General features: G+C 40.1%; 1 protein-coding gene, 1 non-coding gene and 1 pseudogene across 4 annotated transcripts in view; 2 read left to right on the top strand and 1 right to left on the bottom strand.

Annotated features, from left to right (window-relative positions):
• Nucleotides 1-4228, bottom strand: part of LOC102157278 — a 61670-nt pseudogene extending 57442 nt beyond the window's left edge.
• A 2577-nt stretch (nt 4229-6805) lies between these two features.
• The window catches only part of GSK3B (glycogen synthase kinase 3 beta), a 201717-nt gene continuing 187726 nt past the window's right edge, over nt 6806-20796 (top strand). The window contains exon 1 of one of the 3 annotated variants that reach the window (XM_038582957.1): nt 6806-7384. In XM_038582957.1, coding sequence (XP_038438885.1) covers nt 7297-7384 — 88 coding nt within the window. In that variant the 5' untranslated portion in view covers nt 6806-7296. The remainder of the gene's footprint in view (nt 7385-20796) is intronic. The other 2 variants (XM_038582954.1, XM_038582956.1) reach the window with 2 other exon arrangements.
• Nucleotides 17570-17678, top strand: MIR6529 (microRNA mir-6529). The gene has a single exon (NR_128728.1). It is a non-coding gene; the product is annotated as a microRNA mir-6529 (primary transcript).

The following is a 20796-nucleotide window of genomic DNA, read 5'->3' as shown; positions in this document are numbered from 1 at the left end:
GGTGCTGGGAAAACTGGAGAACAACATGCAAATGCAATGCATTTTTAAATTTTTTTCTTACACCACACAGAAACAAATGAAAAACTTAAATGTGAGACCTGAAACCATAAAAATCTTAGAAAAGAATACGGGCAGTAACTTCTTTGATATTGGCTGTAGCAACTTCTTTCTAGATATGTCTCCTGAGGCAAGGGAAACAAAAGCAAAAACAAACTAATGGGACTTCATCAAAATAAAAAGCTTTTGCACAGCAAAAGAAATCAATGAAACTAAATGGCACTTTACAGAATGGGAGAAGATATTTGCCAATGACAGATCCTATAAAAGGTTAGCATCCAAAATCTGTAAAGAACTTATAAAACTCAGCATCCAAAAAATAATCCAATTAAAAAATAAGCAGAAGACATGAGTACATGCTTTTCCAAGTAGGTATCCAGATGGCTAACAGACACATGAAAAGATGCTCAACATCACTAATCATCAAGGAAATGCAAATCGAAACTGTAATGCGATGTCACTTCACTTCTGTCAGAATGGCTAAAATCAACAACACGGGAAACGACAAGTGTTGGTGAGGATGTGGAGAAAAGGGAAAGAGCATTGTTGGGAATGCAAACTGGTACAGTCACTCTGGAAAACAAAATAGACATGCCTCAAAAAGTTAAAAATAGAACTATGCTACCATTCAGCAATTGCACTACTAGGTATTTACCCAGAGAATACAAAAATACTAATTCAAAGGCATACATGCACCCTGATGAATATAGTGACATTATCTACAATAGCCAATTATGGAAACAGTCAAGTGTTTGTTGGCTAATGAGTGGATAAAGATGTGGTATATATAGGATGGAATATTACTCAGCCATCAAAAAGAATGAAATCTTGCCATATGCCATGATGTGGATGGAGGGTAGAGTATTATGCTAAGTGAAATAAGTTAGAGGCAAATACCATAGATTTTGCTCATATGTGGAACTTAAGAAAGAAAGCAAATGAGCAAAGGGAAAAAAGAGAGACAGGCAAACTTGAGAAACAGACTCTTCACTATAGAGAAGAAACAGATGGTTAACAGAAGGGAGGTGGGGGGGATGGGTTATATAGGTGGTGGGGATTAAGGTGTGCACTTGTGATAAGTACGGTATGTTGTGTGGAAGCACTGAATCATCATATTGTATACCTGAAACTAATTTTACACAGTATATTAAATTACTGAAATTTAAATAAAAACTTTTTTTAAAAAGGGCACAATTTTTAAAATGGCTCTTGATATTACTGCCAAATTATTTTCTTGCTGATGCTTTCCAGTATAGTCAATAGGTTGCTTCATCTCTCTTAGACATAACATTGACTCCTTTACATGGCAGTGTCAGTAATGACATCGAAACCTACTACCTAGGGAGGGGCAGACTTCAGCTATTGCTTCAGAACCTCTATAGATGCCCCCTTTTTAGTTCCCTCTTCTGCTCAGCCCTGAAATTGCCACCTTGAATCCCTGTCTAGCATCTGCTACTTATTTTTCCTGTTATTTTCCTGTGGAACACTTATCAAAATTTTGACTAAGGGTGCCTCTGTAAGTTTCGGTTTATTAATTCCTAATCAAATTGAGAAATTTCATTTTTTTCTTTGGTTCTTCTGCAATCCTACCTTTGTTTTTCCTTAAGTGTTTTGCTTATGTAAAAGTGGAAAATGAAGATAATACTGGAAAGCATAGAGATAATAAAGATCATCCAAAATGCCATCAAAATTAGTATTTCCAGACACCTGTGTGCTTGCATGGATATTTCTATGTAAATGAGATAAACATTACTTTTTCATGGAGGGCAGAGTAATCTAGCAGAAAGAGACTGAGGTATAAATCCCATCCCAGCTCTGCCAGTATTTTTTTTTTTTTTAAGATTTACTTATTTGAGAGAGAGAGAGAGAGAGAGAGAGACAAAGAGTGCAGACAAGCACGCACACACAAAAGCGAATGGGGGAGGGGCCAAGAGAGAGAATCCTCAAGCAGATTCCCTGCTGAGCACGGAGCCTGATACAAGGCTCAGTCCCATGACCCATGAGATCATGACCTGAGCTGAAATCAAGAATTGGACACTCAACCAACTGAGCCACCCAGGTAGCCCCTCCAGCTCTGTCATTTACTTATAACGTGACCTTGAGTACTTATTTTTTCCTCCATGTATTAAAAGAAGGGCTAATAACACCTATCTCTTGGGGTTTTGAGAAAATTTAAATAGGTACTCAATGAATATAAATTTATTTTTCCTTTTTAAAATTTTTCTTCAATTTATTTTTCCTTAAACATCAACATTGAGGTGTTTAATATATTTTGACTAAATAAATGAGGTATTACAAAGAAGAGTTTCCTTGTGGACTTCTATTTGGAATGGTTGACTCTGAGTTCATCTAACTAAACTATCTCATATTCTATTTGCTATCTTCATTCTTAAACCTGCTTATATTTTCTTCTAGTTTCAATTAAAAATGCAGCTAAGTGGGGTGCCTGGGTGCCTCAGTCAGTTAAGCACCTGATTTTTGATATTGGTTCAGGTCATGATCTCAAGGTCATGAGATTCAGCCCTGAGTTGGGCTCTGTACTCAGCAGGAAGCCTGTTTGAGATTCCTTCTCCCTCCCCCATACCCCTGCTCATGCAGGCACTCTAAATAAATAAATCTTTTTTAAAAATGCAGCTAAGTGAGACGCCTGTGTGGCTCAGTGGTTGGATGTCTGCCTTGGGCTCAGGGCATGATCCGGGGATCTGGGACTGGGTCCTGCCTTGGGCTTTTTGAGGGGAGCCGGCTTCTCCCTCTGCCTATGTCTCTGCTCTCTCTGTATCTCATGAATAAATAGATACAATCTTTAAAAAAAAAAAAAAAAGGCAGCTAAGTAATTTTAAGCAAGTCACTTACTGCAGTGTACAGTAAAAACAGAATAGTTTCAAGTAGTACTTCCTAACTGCAAACTGCTATACAAATTTCTTATTACTACAAAAGTTAGTTCATTGTGCATTTTAATTCATGACTATTATCTTGTGGCCACATTCATCAACCTCTTTTTTTCTACTACATCACTCAGCTTTCCTACATTTGTCTTTTTCTAATCCTTTGGTTTACTGTTACTGTGGCTCAGAATCACAGATCTCTGCAAGGAAGCATTTGATGAGCCCTGGAGGAAACCAGAGATATGTTCACAAGTCACACATAGTTCAAGATGTAAGGCTTAGACTTTAAGATAAAGTAAAAAGACCAGAAGAGGTGAGGACTGTGTTTGAAAGAGAATAGAGCCTAGGAACAGGACATCTGAATCCTAGCTGTTACTTTAGCTACATGGACTTTAGGTTAAGTTAGTAAACCCTTCTGGAATTTCCCCATCTGAAAAGTGGAGGTGGTAACAGTACTTACATCATAGTACTATGAATTTGAGATAATATGTGTGAAGCTCTTAAGAACAGTGCTTGGCACATTGTAAACACTCAGTATATATCAAATATTAAAATTATTATAAACTGTTAAGTGGTTAACATCAGGTGGGAAGATAAAGCAAGAGTTTGTTAGTTCAGAGAAACACTGAATGTTAATTTCAGTAGCTCTATTTCATAAACTTCTTCCTTCTTAAGCCCTAATTCTAGATTGAAATACTTTTTTTTTCCTATAAAATTTCTCTCTTTGGGTCAGATTTTTTTTTTATTTAAACAGCATCAGTTCAAAATACTTGAAGGCAGTAACAGTAAAGCTATTAATTACAACCTTAAGTTTGGCTATTTTTCTACTTTATTGTATGTAGAAGAACAGCCGTGTTTCCAATTTGTATAACCTAAACATTTGTTACTGACTTTCCTCTGGTATAATTGGAAGTAGGAGTAGGGAGTAAAGAAGAAGGCAGGATTCAAAGCTTTGCTTCACAACATTTTAGGTACTAGAGCCAAAGGTCTTTCATAATGCCACAGAGAGATAACATTCATCTGACAAAATTGCCATGCACTGCATTTGCTTTTAACATTTTTATCCATTTCTGTGACATCCAGAGACCTTATGTTTTCTTTTAATTGCAAAGAACAAGAGACTCTATTGCTATAAAAGCTATGTTCAGGTTTAATATTACAAATCGACTGCATGTTGGCCAGGTCTTCACCTGGATATTTTGAGTTTGGCCTGCAGGGTTCTGAATATTGGCTGCTAACACTTAAAAATCCAGACATCTCGCACAAAAATCGTTTTAGGGTTTCTCTGGGCGGGGGGGGGGGGGGGTCGTCATCTCAGAGTATTGGACCCACATCCCTGTGGGCAACAATCCGCTGGTGCTTAACAGCCGCTCTTTTCAGTTATAGCATGGGCACTAATTTGCCATATTTCTTATTACTCTTCATTGTTTCACACCAGGCCAGTTTCATTCATTTGCTTTCTTTTTCCGGGCCCCGTAGGCATTTGAGTCTGTAAACCCTATCTGGACTTTTCCTGTCTCCCATCAAAGCTTACTTTGTTCCAAGTCCCTCGCGAGTTTTTCAAAGCAGCGGCGAGGTAATCTGATGGACTAGGAGTATTTTCACATGTGCTTTCTGGAGATAGTATCTTCACAAAAAGGATGACTCTGCAGGTGGAAATTACAGGCACCACGGGATTACGGTCAGGATGGCAACTGTCCATTCTATCTCCTTTTTTTTTTTTTTTTTTTTTTTTTTGGTATCCTGGCTTAGCCATACCTCACGGTCCCCAGGCAAACCTAAGGAATTTGGTTCTCGGCCGAACAATGCACGCGGGCTTCTGTGTGAAACCTACGTAACTAGTACTCTTACGGCCTGCCCTAGTTCCAAAGGGCAGAAAGCCACGGGCTCTTCTGAATCCCCGCTTCCTCGGAGGCTTCAGGATATCCGGCCCGACGGCGTCTCCCCATACCTGTTCTCGGGGCTCGCTCTGCGCCGGGCCGTCGCGCCCAAGGAGCGCGCGCATCCAGCATGAGCTCATTTCTCAGGGGCGTTTCCAGAAGGCCCAGCCCGGCTGCGCACGGCAGGCGCGGGCGGCCTCACGTTATCAAAGGCCCCCGCCGCTGGGCAGGGCAGGGCAGGGCAGGGCAGGGCAGGGCGCGGGCGCCCGGGGGCGCTGCCTGTCCGTGAGCTTTCCTCCTACTTCAGCGTCTGAGGGGGCTCGCGCCCGGCGGGGCAGGCGCCCCGCACCCGTCTGGCCCTTTCGGGGAAGACGCTGGTTCTTCGGCCGCGCTCTCCCGGGGCGGACGGGGGAAGCCCCTGTCGCCGCTCTGTTCGCTTGAGCGCTCCGGGCCGGGCGCCGCCGACCGCAGCAGTTTCGGACCCGCTGCGCACGCCAGCTGCGGTTTCCACAACGACCGAGAGCGGCCGCAGACCAGCCCGGCGCACCGGCCGCCACGACCCCGGCGCGGCTCCCCTCAGCTCCTGAGGCCGCCGCCGCCGCCGCCGCCGCCGCCGCCGCCGCCGCCGCAGGCGGAGGGCCAATCACAGCGCAGCTAGGTCTTGCGATTGGACGGCCCTGAGCGCTGATTGGCTGCCGCTGCGGGCCTCGGCCTCCCTCCTTTTCCCTTTCGCCCCCACTCCGGCTCCAAAGCTTCGGGCCAATGAGAAGGCGCTTTGTAGACGTCCTCCCTTTTCTTTCTTCTTCTCCCCGCCTCGGCGAGGGAGGAGACGTCCTGACTGGCCAGACTGTCGTCGGAAGCCCCCGTCGCCTCGCCAATCCCCGAAGCAGGTACACTCCCAGCGGAGTTTTCGGCCAATTACGAAGGCGGCCGGGGCGCCCAGCCGCGCCGTTTCACCAGTGACTCCGGGTTTCGCCGTCCTTAACTCCTCCAGCCTTTCGGTGAGGGCCGGCGGCTGTGATTGGCCGCCGCTGCCATTGTCGGATTCCCCCGCTGGCCAGCCGCGGGACGAGCCCCGACCTTCTTCTCGCTCGGCGGTCTTCGGCACTTTCCGCTCTTTGGGCGTGGACTTCCGGCGACACTTTGTAATTGGTTCCTCGGGCCGATCGGCTTTTTCCGGGAGGAGCCGCAGGCAGCCGACGTCCGTGATTGGCTGTGCCTCCGGCCTCGGTTCCGTCGCCGAAGCGGGCGGGCGCGGACCTCGGCCGGCGATTCCCAGACGCCTGTTACGCGGGTGGCGGGGCGCTGGGCGGTGGAAGGCTGGGTGGGGGAGGAAGGAGGCGGAGGACGAGTAGGAGGGGGGAGGGGGAGTGGGGAAGAGCTAGGCGGCTGCGCAGACGGCGCTCCTCACACAGAGCAGCCCCCGACCCGGGCGAATGCAGGCTTGTGCTGCCGCCGCCGCCGCCGCCGCCGCCGCCGCCGTCGCCCGGGCCGAGTGACAAAGGAAGGAAGGAAGGAAGCGAGGAGGAGCCGGCCCCACAGCCGCTGACAGGGCTCCGGGCTGGGGGCAAAGCGCGGACACTTCCTGAGCGGGCACCGAGCAGAGGCGAGGGGCGGGAGGGCGGCCGCGCTGGTGCCGCGGACGGGGGAGGGGGCCCCCGGGGACGGAAGCGGTTGCCGGGTTCCCATGTCCCCGGCGTATGGGGAGCAGTCGAGGATCCGCCGCCTGGGGTCTGAAGGGAGCTGCCTCCGCCGCCGCCGCCGCCATGGCCGCTGGATCCAGCCGCCGCCTGCAGCTGCTCCTGGCGCAATGAGACGAGGAGCCGCCGCCACCGCCCGCCTCTGACTGACTCGCGACTCCGCCGCCCTCCAGCTCGCCGGGCCCCCGCCGCCAGCCCGCCGGATCCCGCCGCCGCCGGAGCCGCAGCGTTTCCCGTCGCATCACCGAGCCACCCCCTCCCTCTCCCTCCCTCCTTCCCATCCCCCCTTCTTTTCAAGCGTGAGACTCGTGATCCTTCCGCCGCTTCCCTTCTTCATTGACTCGGAAAAAAAATCCCCGAGGAAAATATAATATTCAAAGTACTTCTTTTCAATCAAGTATTTGCCCCCGTTTCACGTGATATTTTTTTTAAGACCCCCCCCCCCTTCTTCCTCCCTTCCAAGGAAACGGAGGGGAAAGAATTGTATTTTTTTTCCCCCCAGCCCCAAATCATCTATATGTTAAATATCCAAACTGGTCTGTCTTGAAGGAGAAATACATCACTCGTTTTTTTTTTTTGTTTTTTTTTTTTGTTTTTTTAATTATACAAAAGGAGCGAAAAGCCAAGAGGACGAAGTCTTTTTTTTTTTTTTTTTTAATCTTCTCGTGGGAGAACTTAATGCTGCATTTATCGTTAACCTAACACCCCAACATAAAACAAAAGGAAGAAAAGGAGGAAGGAAGGAAAAGAGGGTGATTCGGGAAGAGAGTGATCATGTCAGGGCGGCCCAGAACCACCTCCTTTGCGGAGAGCTGCAAGCCAGTGCAGCAGCCTTCAGCTTTTGGCAGCATGAAAGTTAGCAGTGAGTATTGATTTTATTTTACGCCCCTTCTCCACCTCACCCTTAAAATAAGAAACCTTTAGTAACCAGGATCTTAAAACATTAGACCTCCTGATACTAATAATCAGAGGTATTGAAAAGGGCAAAAACCTGTCTTAAGTCCAGGGTTAGGCAGCTCCCTCTTTTTCTCCTCCCGCACCACCTCCCACCCCCCCCCCCCCCCCGGTCTCATTAACCTTGAATTGAGAGAATATGCTTTTTATTTGCACGATTTGATTTGGAACTTGTTTCTTACACTTTTTGTGCGGTTAGTCGTCCGCCTTATCAAGTGTGCTTGACTGTTTCTATGTTAAAACGGCGATGAAAGTAAATAGTTGCTCATCCCTTCGGAAAAAAAAGGGGGGGGGGAAGGACAAGACGATTCAAATTATTATGTACATTTGCCGAGTACGTGTCTTTTAGAAGGAGGGTTATTTCAGCTCAGGCCTCGGGGATTATCGTAGTTTCGTGTACTTGCTAGAAGGACTGTAAGTGTCACAGTCTCCTAACATTTGTTTGTTGCCTGTGTGACTACAAAGTATTTGTTCTTAATCCGGAGATGAACTTGCTCAGTAACTCGTATTCACGTTTGGAGGAGAGCCTCGAGTTCTCCCTTTAGAAAGGGGTCGGTGGGAGCTGATAGAGACCCAGTAGCAGTTGTATTGCTACAGGCATTGTTTTAATTGGATACACGATTTAATGTTATCTCTTAACCTCCTCGTTTTGACATTACCAATTTACCACTATATAATTTATGTTTAATCAAAAGGTAACTTGGAAGTAGGGCCAAGTTTTGATTGAGGTTTGTCTTGTCAGGTTGCCAAATACTAAGTTGAATGTTAATTGTCACTGACTCATCATTAAGTTCAGTTTTGGGGTGCCATTTGCATTCAGCACTTGTTCAATGATCTGGAGTTCAAGGGCCCCCTTCTAAGGACTATTTACCATAGTATTTAAAATACTCTTGCATTGGTTTCCTGCCGCAGTTAGAGAAAACTATGGATTTAGTTATAACAATCTGGATTTAGACCTTTCTGTCACAGGTTTTGCAGAAAGCTGTAGTCCGGGACATAATAAGGTATTTGAGCTTGTGTTCAGGGTTGTTGCTAGACTGTACTTTGTCCCAGATTTGTGCTAATAGTCTGTGTTCTTGAGGTGTTTGGTATACTAAGTATCTAGTGTTCCAAAGTATCTCTATTTGTAGATATGTTTATGTGGTATTTAGCGACAGCTTATTTAAACCGCACTTCCAGAATTTGACAAAAATATCTACATTGTTTCCTTATTCCTCTAGAAGGGGGCACAGTGAGGGCAAAGAAACTATTTTGCTGCCTAGGATAAGGAAAGAACTGAGATTTTTAAAAAAAATATGTAAATACTGTTATGTGAAATTGATTATATCCTTAAGCAATATAAACTTATCACTTTTAATTGAGCTCAGGATTTCAATTCATGTTGCCTTTTGGACATGCCTGAAACAGGGTGGTCTAAGGTAGTAGCTGAATAGCAGGTCATTTTTTAAAGTTACTTATTTTTGTGATTAGTACAGAATGCAGGATATGTGAAGAAAGGGGCTGATGATGCATTTTTCAGAGAAGAGTCAAGCTTTCTAAGCACTTCATGGGGTCATTTGAAAGGAATATTTTAAAATTCTGGGGTAATTTTCAGCTATGATGAGGCAAATCTTATAATAGCTACTTAAGAGCCTCTTGTGGTACTGGAGTGTTTGTATGTTTTTCATCTTGGTAATATAGTTTAAAAACCACTTGAAATCAATTTTAGGTAATTATTTTATTAGATCAATTTCAGAGAGCAAAACAGAATGGCTTATAATGTTAATTTTTGGACTTTTCATTTTGTTTCCAAGATTTCCTTTGAAAATGACTCCTTAATTCTTGGTAATGTGGATGTTGACTGAGGATGGAGTAACTCTTGTAAAGTGCATAGGTTAAAGGTGTTTAATTTTCTATTCTCATATGGGTCAACATTTAAAAATTGGAGTTCAATGCTAATTCTGTGTTTTTGACAATCTTAACTGTAAGGATTTTTTTTTTTTTTGGTAAGGACATTTTAGAAGAAAGAAGTATCCTTAAACATTTGTTACAGTGCTACTGTTTTATAAAGGACCCTTGTTCAAAACAGAGATATGTAGAGAAATTAATGGCCCCAATGGCTTATCATTTAGTCGTAGAAGCAGTATGGTACAAAATATGAAAACAATAGCATGATGACTGCAAGATTATAAATACAAATAGAATGCTTTGTTCAGAGGGATGAAGAATACAGGGGTGAGGCCTTCGGGTTGGAGAGGAAAGAAAGACTTGCTGCTGCGATGTGTTTTAAGACAGGTGTTAAAGGAGGCAATCACTTGAATTCATAGAGAAGCATAAAGGATTCTAGATGGAAGGAATGGACAGAGGCACGGAGATGGTGATTTTTCTATGGCAAGTAGATAATTTTTGTACTTACCAAGCAAATTGGTAAATTTGAATTAAAGGGGCCTAAATAGGAAAATAAGAGATAGGATATGGGAAATGTGTTAACCATAGCTGATGGAGAGCAGAGGGGGCCTCTAAGAGTTTGGATGCAGTTCAAGAGACATTGGGATTTATTGTATGTTGATGAACAAGATATTTGAAAGTGATTTAGCAGCTGTGTTAATGGATTACAGTAGACATTAGAACCCTTTTAGCGAGACAGTAGGGTGTGTTGCTAATCATGAAGAAATATAAAATAAAATGTGAAAATGGTATGAAAATAATGCATTTGAGAGATAGTGTGAATGAGGAACTGGCGGGACTTTGGATTGGATCGAAGGGAAATGTTTGGGAAGGAGTCAGGAGTTAAAAATAAATTCTGATGTTGTTGGTCTGGAAGACTTGACCGTTGAGTTATATTGTCAATTGTAATGGGAAAGTTGAGAAAGTGCTGAGATGAGAGGGTAAATGAGTTCACTTTTTAAAAATTTGATGTACAATAGGTTCCCTTGAAGTTCAGCAGGCAGTAGTATTTGGTTACTGGCAATGATATTTAACTTTACAGTCTATTAATTGCACAATTTCTAATTTCTCTTCATCTAAAAATGTTGGATTTATTTTTGGGAGCAGTAAACTAACGGTTTTTACTTAAATGCTTTCTATTAAAGTCTTAAAAAAGAAAGTAATTTTTTATGTAGATTCAAAAGCCTCACCCTTGATCCTAGTTATAACAACGGTTCCGTGGTTTTGAAAAACAATGGAAATTTTTTGGACTAAACTATGACATAAAAACTTTAGGTATTTTAAATAGCCTTTAGTTTAATCTTTGGTATGTTTAAGCCTATTTTTCATAAATAATGGTTATTAGGTAAACTTTGCACTGAAAGTAATGATAATAATACAAGTAAGAATAGTTTTTATTTGGTTTGTGAAGGCTCCAGCAGAAATTAAAAGTTGTTTTTTTTTTTTTTTTTAAAGATTTTATTTATTCATGAGAGACACACAGAGAGAGGCAGAGACATAGGCAGAGGGAGAAACAGGCTCTCCGCAGGGATCACGCCCTGAGTGGAAGGCAGACGCTCAACTGCTGAGCCACCCAGCCATCCCAAAAGTTGATTTTATAAAAATATTTTTTGCCTCGTTAGTTGAATTAAGTAAGCATTCATCCCAAGTTTATATATCGACTTATTTATTTTAAAGATTTATTTATTTATTTTAGATAGAGGGAGAGCATGAGCAGGAGAGGGAAACTCAAACCGACTTCACACTGAGGGCAGAGCCTGAAGTGGGGCTGGATCTCAGGACCCCAAGATCATGACCTGAGCCTAAACCAAGAGTAAGGCGTTTAACTGACTGCACCCCCACTTGCGCCCCGCATTCATCCCGAGTTTAAATCATGTATTTAAATTGTATATCTGAAATATTTTTACTTACTAAGGTGAAACCAGTATTTCTTTTTGGTTCACATCCAGATGCAAGTGTTATTAAAAATATCTTAACAGCTATACAGTTCCTCCTGTAGAATTGTGTGATATTTTACTCAAAGAGGACTGTCTATGGTGATTGTGATTAAAATATTAGTAATAAATCCTTTTGGTATACTGTTGGCAAAAATTTAGCTGATTGGCTAGGTTTAATTTTTACATACAAGGTTTGGAAAAGAGGAAAAGAAATCAGTGAGAATCACTTATTTCCTCATATAAAACTTTTTACATCAATTTTTTTAATGAAGAGAACATAATTAATAGTAGTTGCATATTACTGTGCAGTATTTAGTTGTATTAAAACCAAAGACTACGTGGCAATTTAGTTACTCTGTTCCCAAGGTAGTTTAATCTCCTTGCACCTAAAAATTAGGTTATTAGAATTTAGCCAATTTCTAGATCATTCGCATTTATGTGGATGAGATCTTGTGTATGAAACTGAAAGCTTTACTTTCATTAAGTTTCCATTCCTTTTCCGACCAGACCTTTCCAGAGTTGTTAAAACACTAATACTTTCTCATAGGAATTGCATGCTCTCTTGTTGCATGTACCTGTAGAATGCTAATTGTGAAATGACTATAAGGCACAGGTACTAGGACAAAACTTCAAGGGAATCCAGAGATTCACAAATCAATTTATGGCTGATTGGGAATGGCATTGAGAAAATGAGGTGACATTCATTTCACTGGTGTAGGGAAAATCAGTTCTTGCACCCTGTCCGCCTGCCCCTTGTTTTAGACTTCATTTGGAAGTGTGAGTTACTGTTTTGGAGAAACAGCAAGGCTGGTGAAGCCAGAGCTTTCTAAGTGTCAGCAGCAGGTTCTGAGACTGGAGGATCTCAGTTTTTGTGTATGGTTTATGTATAGAGAATGCTGTGAAACAGGAACTTGCTGACCTATGCCACATTTCCATACTTTTTAATGAGACTAATGGGATTGTGGGATAGGGATAGAGATGGGCAGACTGTAAATCTGTGCTGTCTCTTGTGATGCTCCACCCTACAATGGAGAATGGAGGGACAGAGCACGTGGGTGTGACTGGAGTATATGCTGGTGCTAACAGGACCAACCTGATTTCCCAGATACTGTTATAAAAACATAATAACCATAAGTAAAGGAATTTGTTGGAACATTTAGCATCATTTTCTGGCATATTTTTGGGTGGGAGGTGTGGTGATTTCAAGGGTAGAAGTATTTTTGTGGTGTACGGGTTTTAGAGGAGAGATTGCAGTCTTTGCTTCTGTCTTGGATTGTACAAATCTTGGTAATGTGAATTGCCTTTGAAATTGGTTGAATGTGATGTAGAACTGTATATTCACATGAAGACCTCTGAATAGTACAAGGAAAAACTGACAGTAGAGTTAAAGGAGAACAATTTGTTTTCCCAAAGGTTTTTACCATTAAATTGATTTTAAAAAGGGCTTTTATGCTATTCTGTTTATTACTGAGTTTTCTGTTTTCAAAAATGAGTTAATACGCAGCACATGGACATTCAGAAAACTATTTCAGTGTATACTGTGTCTGTAATGTGCTTGGTCTGATATAAAATATGAAGATACAACTCTGTAGATTTGGATTCTTAATTTACAGCCCTCCTTCCCACTTTTCCTTATGTTTTAGGTAGAAAGAGCTACTTTGGAAGGATATGCATGTTAAAATTTTGTGAATAGTTGAATCTTATATTTTTGTGTTTGAATAGTTTTCTTTTTTCTTTTTTTTTTTTTAAATTTTATTCATTTATTCACGAGAGAGAGAGAGAGAGAGAGAGAGAGAGAGAGAGAGGCAGAGACACAGGCAGAGGGAGAAGCAGGCTCCATGCAGGGAGCCCGATGTGGGACTCGATCCCAGGTCTCCAGGATCTCGCCCTGGGCTGAAGGCGGTGCTAAACCGTTGAGCCACCCAGGCTGCCCCCTGAATAGTTTTCTGAGAAGCATTTTGGTTTGATTAGATTGAGACAATGATGTATTTTCTTGTTTTTCAGTTCATTCTCTCAAATCAACTTTTCCTTTGTCTTCAGGGTACCATGGCCAACTGTTGCATAAAATATAAATCTCTTAATATGTTCCCTTTTCAACATATTTTGGAGTTGTTAATTTCTTGATTGTCCTTTGAAATCAATTTAATAATAAAAAGTAAGCACTTATGATGGAAGAGGAACTGTTTTCCTAGAAAATTGTATTTCAGATGGTGGTGAAATTTAAATGAATTTACAGGCCTGGGATTGAACAGACATGCCCTAAAGTCAGAGAGGTTGGTAGGCAGGCAAAAATAATAGTAACACTGGTATGAAGCACTAATGTTATCTTTTTCATTTTCCTTAATTATATCATGTGAAATCTTTGGCTTTTGAAGCTAAAAATAAATAGGCTACTTTAATAGAAAGTTGAAACAAATAATAATGTGATTGACATGTGATATGCCTATTGAATGTTTACTGTGTTCTAAATAAGCATTTTGCCAAATTTTTTATATACAATATTTCAGTGTAATCATAACTGTAATTCTACAAAGTAGCTAATGCTGTTATCCCCACTTGAAAAAAAAATTTATTCATGGGAGACAGAGAGGCAGAAACACAGGCAGAGGGAGAAGCAGGCTCTCCGCAGGGAACCCGAAGCCCCCCCCCCCCCCCCCCCCCCCAGGATCATGCCCTGAGCCAAAGGCAGACGCCCAACCTCTGAGCCACCCAGGCGTCCTTTTTATCCCCACTTTAGAGATTAGGTAAATGAAATTTAGAAAGGTGAAGCAGTTTATCCAAGATTACATGGAAAAAAGTTGCTTTGCTAGAATTTAAACCCAGGCATTCTGATTCTAGAGCTCTTGCTCTTTATTGTATATGTTTTAGAGAATTGTAATGGTGTTACCTGTTACTTGGATTCCAGAGATAAGCTAAAGTGCCTTTTGCTTTTAGGATTGTTTTTCATTGATAATTAGTATATGTGTAAGACTTTCATGATTAGTACTGCTTTTGAAATTAGTTTCAGGCATGCCTGTTAGCAAATACAGTTCTTCAGTTTTTATAGTTTTATATATATATATATTTTTTTTTTCAAGATTTTATTTATTCATGAGAGACACACAGAGAGAGGCAGAGACACAGACAGAGGGAGAAGCAGGCTCCATGCAGGGAGCCCAATGTGGGATTCGATCCCAGGATCACGACCTGAGCCAAAGGCAGATGCCCAACCATTGAGCCACCCAGGTGCCCCAGTGTTTATAGTTATATTGAAAAAAGTCAATTCTCTTAAGATTTCAGGAAAATTTAAGAAAAACATGAGAGTGGAAATATTAGGAATTTTATGCTAGTCTAAAAGGAAAAATAAGTAACATTTTTTTAATGTTCAGAGAACTGCTTTTTATTGAAAAGTACTGATTGTTCATAAGTAAATCTGGTATATTTATATTTTCAGGTAATATTAGAATGTGATTCTTCAAATTAGCTATTAGGATTATTATTTCTATCTCTTCCTATAGGTTGTGAAGTGTTCTCTTTCTCCTTTTAGTATTTGATACCAAACTTCGTGAAAGTGTGTGTATATATATATATAATTTTGCGATTTTAAGTATATACAATTAGTTAAGTGTCTCGGACATTTGTTATAACTGTGAGTCTTCAGGGTTTCTGTTGTTGTTGTTGTTTAAAGAATAACAGCAGTGCATCAACGTGGAATTGGGTTGTTTGGAACATCACTTTTTTTTGGAATTGGTTGGTATTTGGCAATCAGGAAGTAAACCAAAAAGGCTCCTGAACATCTGAACTCCCCAGACAAATGGTGCAAATGCTTTGTTCATCGTTGGTTTTTTAGGTTGTTATTTACAGTTCTTTATTATTATTTAACACAGTTGTAATTCATTCAATTGCCTGTTTTTTAAAAACTGCAAATTAGAAGGGAATGAATGAGCACTGATACTAAGCATTACACCTCCTAGAAAGAATAGAAGGAAAAGCATGCATGTTGGGATTACTTAGTGTAGGCTTACAAGCTTCAGGGGCAATAACTCTGATAATTGTTCAAAATGTTGACCTAGAGAAGGTTATCTCTCTTTTAAAAGGGCAGAAGGATACCTAGGGTTCTGCAGTAACTTCTCATTACATCAAACATTCTCTAATTTGTTGGTCACTGAAGTGATGAGAAAGATAACTGGGTCATCACTGTCTGGTTGACCAACTTTATTTGTATTTCAGTGATATGGATAAAGGTATTAAAGTTTTTAATATATTGGCCGAGATATTTTAATACTCAGCAACAGCGTTTTATCTTATTTAAGGTTGTTTATTTTTTTTCTTTTGTGGTATTATGGTGTTGCTGTTTGGATTTTAACCTGCTTTTATCTTCCATTTGTGGAATGCTTAGAAGGCACTGCATAGGCTTATTTAAGTTTTCTTATATATTATGATTAGGTGTTAGAGAATAACTACCAAACACACTTAAGACTGTTAATGAGAATTGAAAAGGTGATCTTTTCAATTGTTGATCTGAAGAAAAAGGACAATTGTGGCAATCCGATCATCTTTTGGAAGCTTAAGAAATTCTTAGGGGCTTACTTGGCTAATACAGCTAAAAAAATATTTGGTGTTTTAGATTTTTTTTTTTTTCCCAAGGAAGGCTAACCGATCTTAAAAATGTGACTCCTGGGGTGCTTGGGTGGCTTAGTTGGTTCAGCTTCTGCCTTCGGCTTAGGTCATGATCCCAGGGTCCTGGGCTCAAGCCCTACATTGGTTGGTGTTCTTACTCAACTGGGAGCCTGCTTCTCCCTCTCCCTCTCTGCCAGCTGTTCCCCGTTTCATGCTTGCTCTCTGTCAAATAAAAAAAAAAAAAATATGTTAACTCCTTTTAACTTCCCCTTATTCCATAAAGTCCGTTAATTCTTTTTTTAAGCTGCTTTTATTTTTCTTCTTCTTCTTAATTTTTTTTTTTTATAAAGGGTGTGTGTACTCAGGCAGGGTTAAGGGGTAGAGGGAGAGAGAATCTCAAGGAGGCTTTATGCTCAGCATGGAGTCCCCACTTGGGGCTCAGTCTCAGGACCCTGAGATCATGACCTGAGCTGAAATCAAGAGTTGGAGGCTCAACCAGCTGAACCACCCAGGCACCCTAGTTAATTCTTTTGAATTGATTAATCCTTTTTCACGACGTGTGTTGAAGTTACTGAGCTGAGTCAAATTGCTATTTTTAGATTTTTAAGTCTGTAGAGGCAGCATCTGAAGAATTTGAGGTGCTGGAGTTAATGCCTGGCATCAGACTGCCAGTATTGTAGGTGTGTTTGCTGCTTGATTGGAATTTCAGTTTTTACGCTGTGTTTATTAAACTCTGAAGGGAATGGGGAAGGTTTGAGTTGGTAGGGCTTCAAAGATTTTATTTGTTTATTCATGAGAGACACACAGAGAGAGGCAGAGACCTAGGCAGAGGGAGAAGGAGAAGCAGGCTCCATGCAGGGAGCCTGATATGGGACTCGATCCCAGGACCCTGGGATCACAATCCGAGCCCAAGGCAGATGCCCAACCACTGAGCCACCCAGGCGTCCCGGTAGGGTTTCAATAATAGTACATAATTGTATATATATCATATTTATATAATTACAGCAATAACCACAATATTACTAATTGGCTGCTTTATGATAGACAATTACATGCTAGTCTTATTTACATATTTTGCTTTAAAAAATGGAATTTCTTCATGTGATACAAAATTTTCAAGGTTTTCAGTGATGCCTTTGTTTTACTCCTGCTTTTTAATTACCAGTTCCCTTTCCTGGAGACAGCATCCCCATGTCTTAAGTATCCTTCTGTAGATATCCTGATTCTTTACATGTTATTTCTATTATGGAAATATTTTGTGTATTCATGCCTAAATGATCACAGTTTTAGCATAAGAGTGTTAAAATTTAAATCAGTAATCCTAGAAAGTTGTGATTATTTTCCATCGTAGTAGGTTACTAAACCCTTATTTTTCTGAATGTGAATTAGATGGGTAGTAAGTGCAAATATAAGAGTGCTTCTTTTGGCAATAAGAATTAAAATGCTGATAGTCATAACCAGTGAACACTTAGCACATTTAATGTATTTCCTACTCTAAATTTGAGAAATTATCTATAGCATCACAAAAGTATTATCATTCTTGCTGAAAGTAGTTGTTTATTTGTCATGGTAAAGGAAAACACAGAGGAAAATTCATTTTTTCCTTTAACTTTCTATTTTTCTAATATCTTACATGAGAAAAACCTGTTCTCTTGAGAGATCAGAGGCGCAGAGTGCGTCAATGTCAATGAAGCCTGTGCCTTTTACCTCTTTAAGAGCGCACGGTTTCATTCTGCTTCTAAACCAAGCATTCCTTAGTCTTTTAAAAAGTGAATCTTTTGTTTTATTTATTTATTTTTTAAAGGTTTTATTTATTTATCTGACTTGACAGAGAGAGAGAGAGAAAGCACAAGCAGGGGGAGCCACAGACAGAGGGAGAGGGAGAAGCTGACTCCTTGTGGAATAGGGAACCTGATGCAGGGCTTGATCTCAGAACCCTGAGATTGTGACCTGAGCTAAAGACAGTTGCCCAACCAACTGAGCCACTCAGGCACCCCAAGAATTTTATATTTTTATAAAATAGCACATTCATACATTTTTAAAGAAATCAAGTAGTGCAAAAGTTTTTATGGAAGCTACTTTTTTTCTGTTTCTCATAAGCAAAATTAACTAACAGCTGTTTTTCTGTTAGTCTTTTTCATATTTTTTTTTTAGATTTTTTTTTTAAAGATTTTATTTATTTATTCATGAGAGACACACAGAGAGAGAGGCAGAGACACAGGCAGAGGGAGAAGCAGGGAGCCTGACATGGGACTTGATCCCGGGACTCTAGGATCACGCCCTGGACTGAAGGCGGCGCTAAACCCGTGAGCCGCCTGGGCTGCCTCTAGTCTTTGTCATATTTTTAATTAGTATACTTTTTACCTATTTGTTAAAATTACTTTTTGATCTTATTTATTTTCTCATGATGATAGATATTATTCTCATCATTATTGCCCTTTTGCTAACATGCTAATATAATTATACTATTTTTAGTATTTGAATAACAATTCAAATAATTAATACTCAATATCTAGACACTAAGCAGTATTCTTAGCAGAAGCAGGTAGTGTACAATGATCCATAACCTTTTAAAAACAGCTTTATTGAGATCTTATTCACATACAATAACATTTATTCATTTAAAGTGTATAGTGGTTTTTAGTATGTCTACAGAGTTGTGCAACTATCAACTAATATTAGCACATTTTTGTTAAGAAGAAGCCTTTTATCCAATGGTATTCCCCACATTCTCCTTCCTCCCAGCTCTAGGTAACTACTAAACTACTTTCTGTTTCTATGGATTTACCTATTCTCAATATTTCATATGAATGGAATCATACAATCTGTGGCTTTTGGTACTGGCTTATTTCATGTAATGTCTTCTATGTCCATCTCTGTTGTAGCATTTATCATTACTTCATTCCTTTTTATTTTTGAATAATATTCAATTGTATGGAAATGCCATCATTTTTTTATCCATTCTTCAGTTGATGGACATTTGGATAGTTATCTACTTTTTGGCAAGTATGAATAATAATGCTATGAACATTTGTGAATAAGTTTTTACATGACCATATATTTTCTTATCTTTTGGGTATATACTTAGGAGTGGAATTGCTAGGTTGTATGGTAGTTATTTAATATTATAAGGAACTATCAAACTGTTTCCAAAGTGACAGTCAATTTCCTTTGCTTTGAATATTTTTTAAGTTTATTTCCATTTTCTTTTTTCTTGTACTGTTTGCAATTGTCATAATCTTGGTTTTTTTACCCCTCAAATTTTATCAGAGATTCTCTAGATTCTACTCCCCTGTCTGTCCTTTTCTGGAGTCCTCATCTTATTGCTGAGATCTGGCTTGGTAGTTCCCTTGGCCCCACTGTACAGCTGTCACTTTGACTTCATTGCTCTTCATGGTCCAGTCTCTTATTTCCCTGGATCCCATCTGTGTATCACTGAGCACTTATCTTTTTTTTTTTTTTTTTTTTTACTGAGCACTTATCTTAACATAATCTCATGACAGCAGCCAGCAGTACCCCAGAAATTAACTGCTTGGTAAATGCATCTTGAAAAGTTTTTTGTTTGTTTTTTGCACATTTGCTCCAAAAGAGTAATTAAGCTGACACACTTTTCTTGGCATGTTTCTCATCTTTTCAGTGTCTAGACACGGAGGCATCGATGTTTGGGAGGTTACTTTATATCATGTAATCAAGTGATTACCATGCCAACATGAAGTGACAGGCTAAACCAAGTCACAGAAATCTGAACAATATTAATATTAAACAGTTGTTTAAACCAGAGCTATTCAATATTAACTGTAAATTGTACAGCTTATCAGCATTAATTAAGGTGTAAAATATTGTTTAAAAGTGCTGTGTCCCAATTAAATCTTTTTCTCACATATACCTGAGAAAGCCTGTGTGCTTTCTAAAGTTTAGGAAAGAGATGAGCAGAGCTGCTGTGGACCATGGAAATGAGGGTTGGGAAAGAAGTTAATTAGAAAAATGTTTATGCTGGGGATCCCTGGGTGGCTCAGCGGTTTAGCGCCTGCCTTTGGCCCAGAGTGCAATCCTGGAGTCCCGGATTAAGTCCCGCGTTGGGCTCCCGGCGTGGAGCCTGTTGCTCCCTCTGCCTGTGTCTTTGCTTCTCTTTCTCTCTCTCTCTCTCTCTCTCTCTGTCTATCATGAATAAATTTAAAAAAAATCATTAAAAAAATGTTTATGCTAAAAAAAAATGTTTATGCTTATGAAAATGTTATTGAGTTTCTGTGGATGCTATATTGATGGTAGCCCAGAACTTAGAACTAGCGTAATTCAGATTCAGTTACCCTTTGAGTATTTACTGTGTGCCAAGCACTATCCTTTCATTTAACTTTCATAATGCTTTGAGACAATATTATATCCATTTAATGGATGAAGAAGCTAAGTTAAAAATATTTTAATTAATTTATTCAGGATCTCATAGGTAGTAGAGAATAGGTCCAGCATGTTGAACTCAGGACACCAGACTTCATATAAAAGAAAAAAAGCTTTGAGTACTTACTGAGTCATTGTACTGTACTAAGCAGTTTACTTGTATCTCTTTCAGTCTTTACCACAACCTGGTAAGGCAAATGTAGTTTATAAATGAGTAAACTTCAGGCTGCGAGGGCCTTACGTAGCAAATTTTGTCACTATACTTTCAGTTTGTTCTCAACTCCCACTGTGTGGCCTTTATAATTTGGAAAGAGAATAGGAAAACAGTGTGAAATTGATTGAATTAAGTTTCTATGGGTAGAGCTTAGAAACTTCCACTTTGTATAGTGTTTCTTACCAAGAGGAACATAAATGTTAAAGTACAAGTAAAATTAAAATTTTATTTTATTTTAATATTTAAAAA

Source organism: Canis lupus, chromosome 33 (assembly GCF_011100685.1).
Source record: "Canis lupus familiaris isolate Mischka breed German Shepherd chromosome 33, alternate assembly UU_Cfam_GSD_1.0, whole genome shotgun sequence".
In the NCBI taxonomy this organism is placed as follows: Eukaryota; Metazoa; Chordata; class Mammalia; order Carnivora; family Canidae; genus Canis; species Canis lupus.
This window is presented reverse-complemented; position numbering and strand designations above follow the sequence as displayed.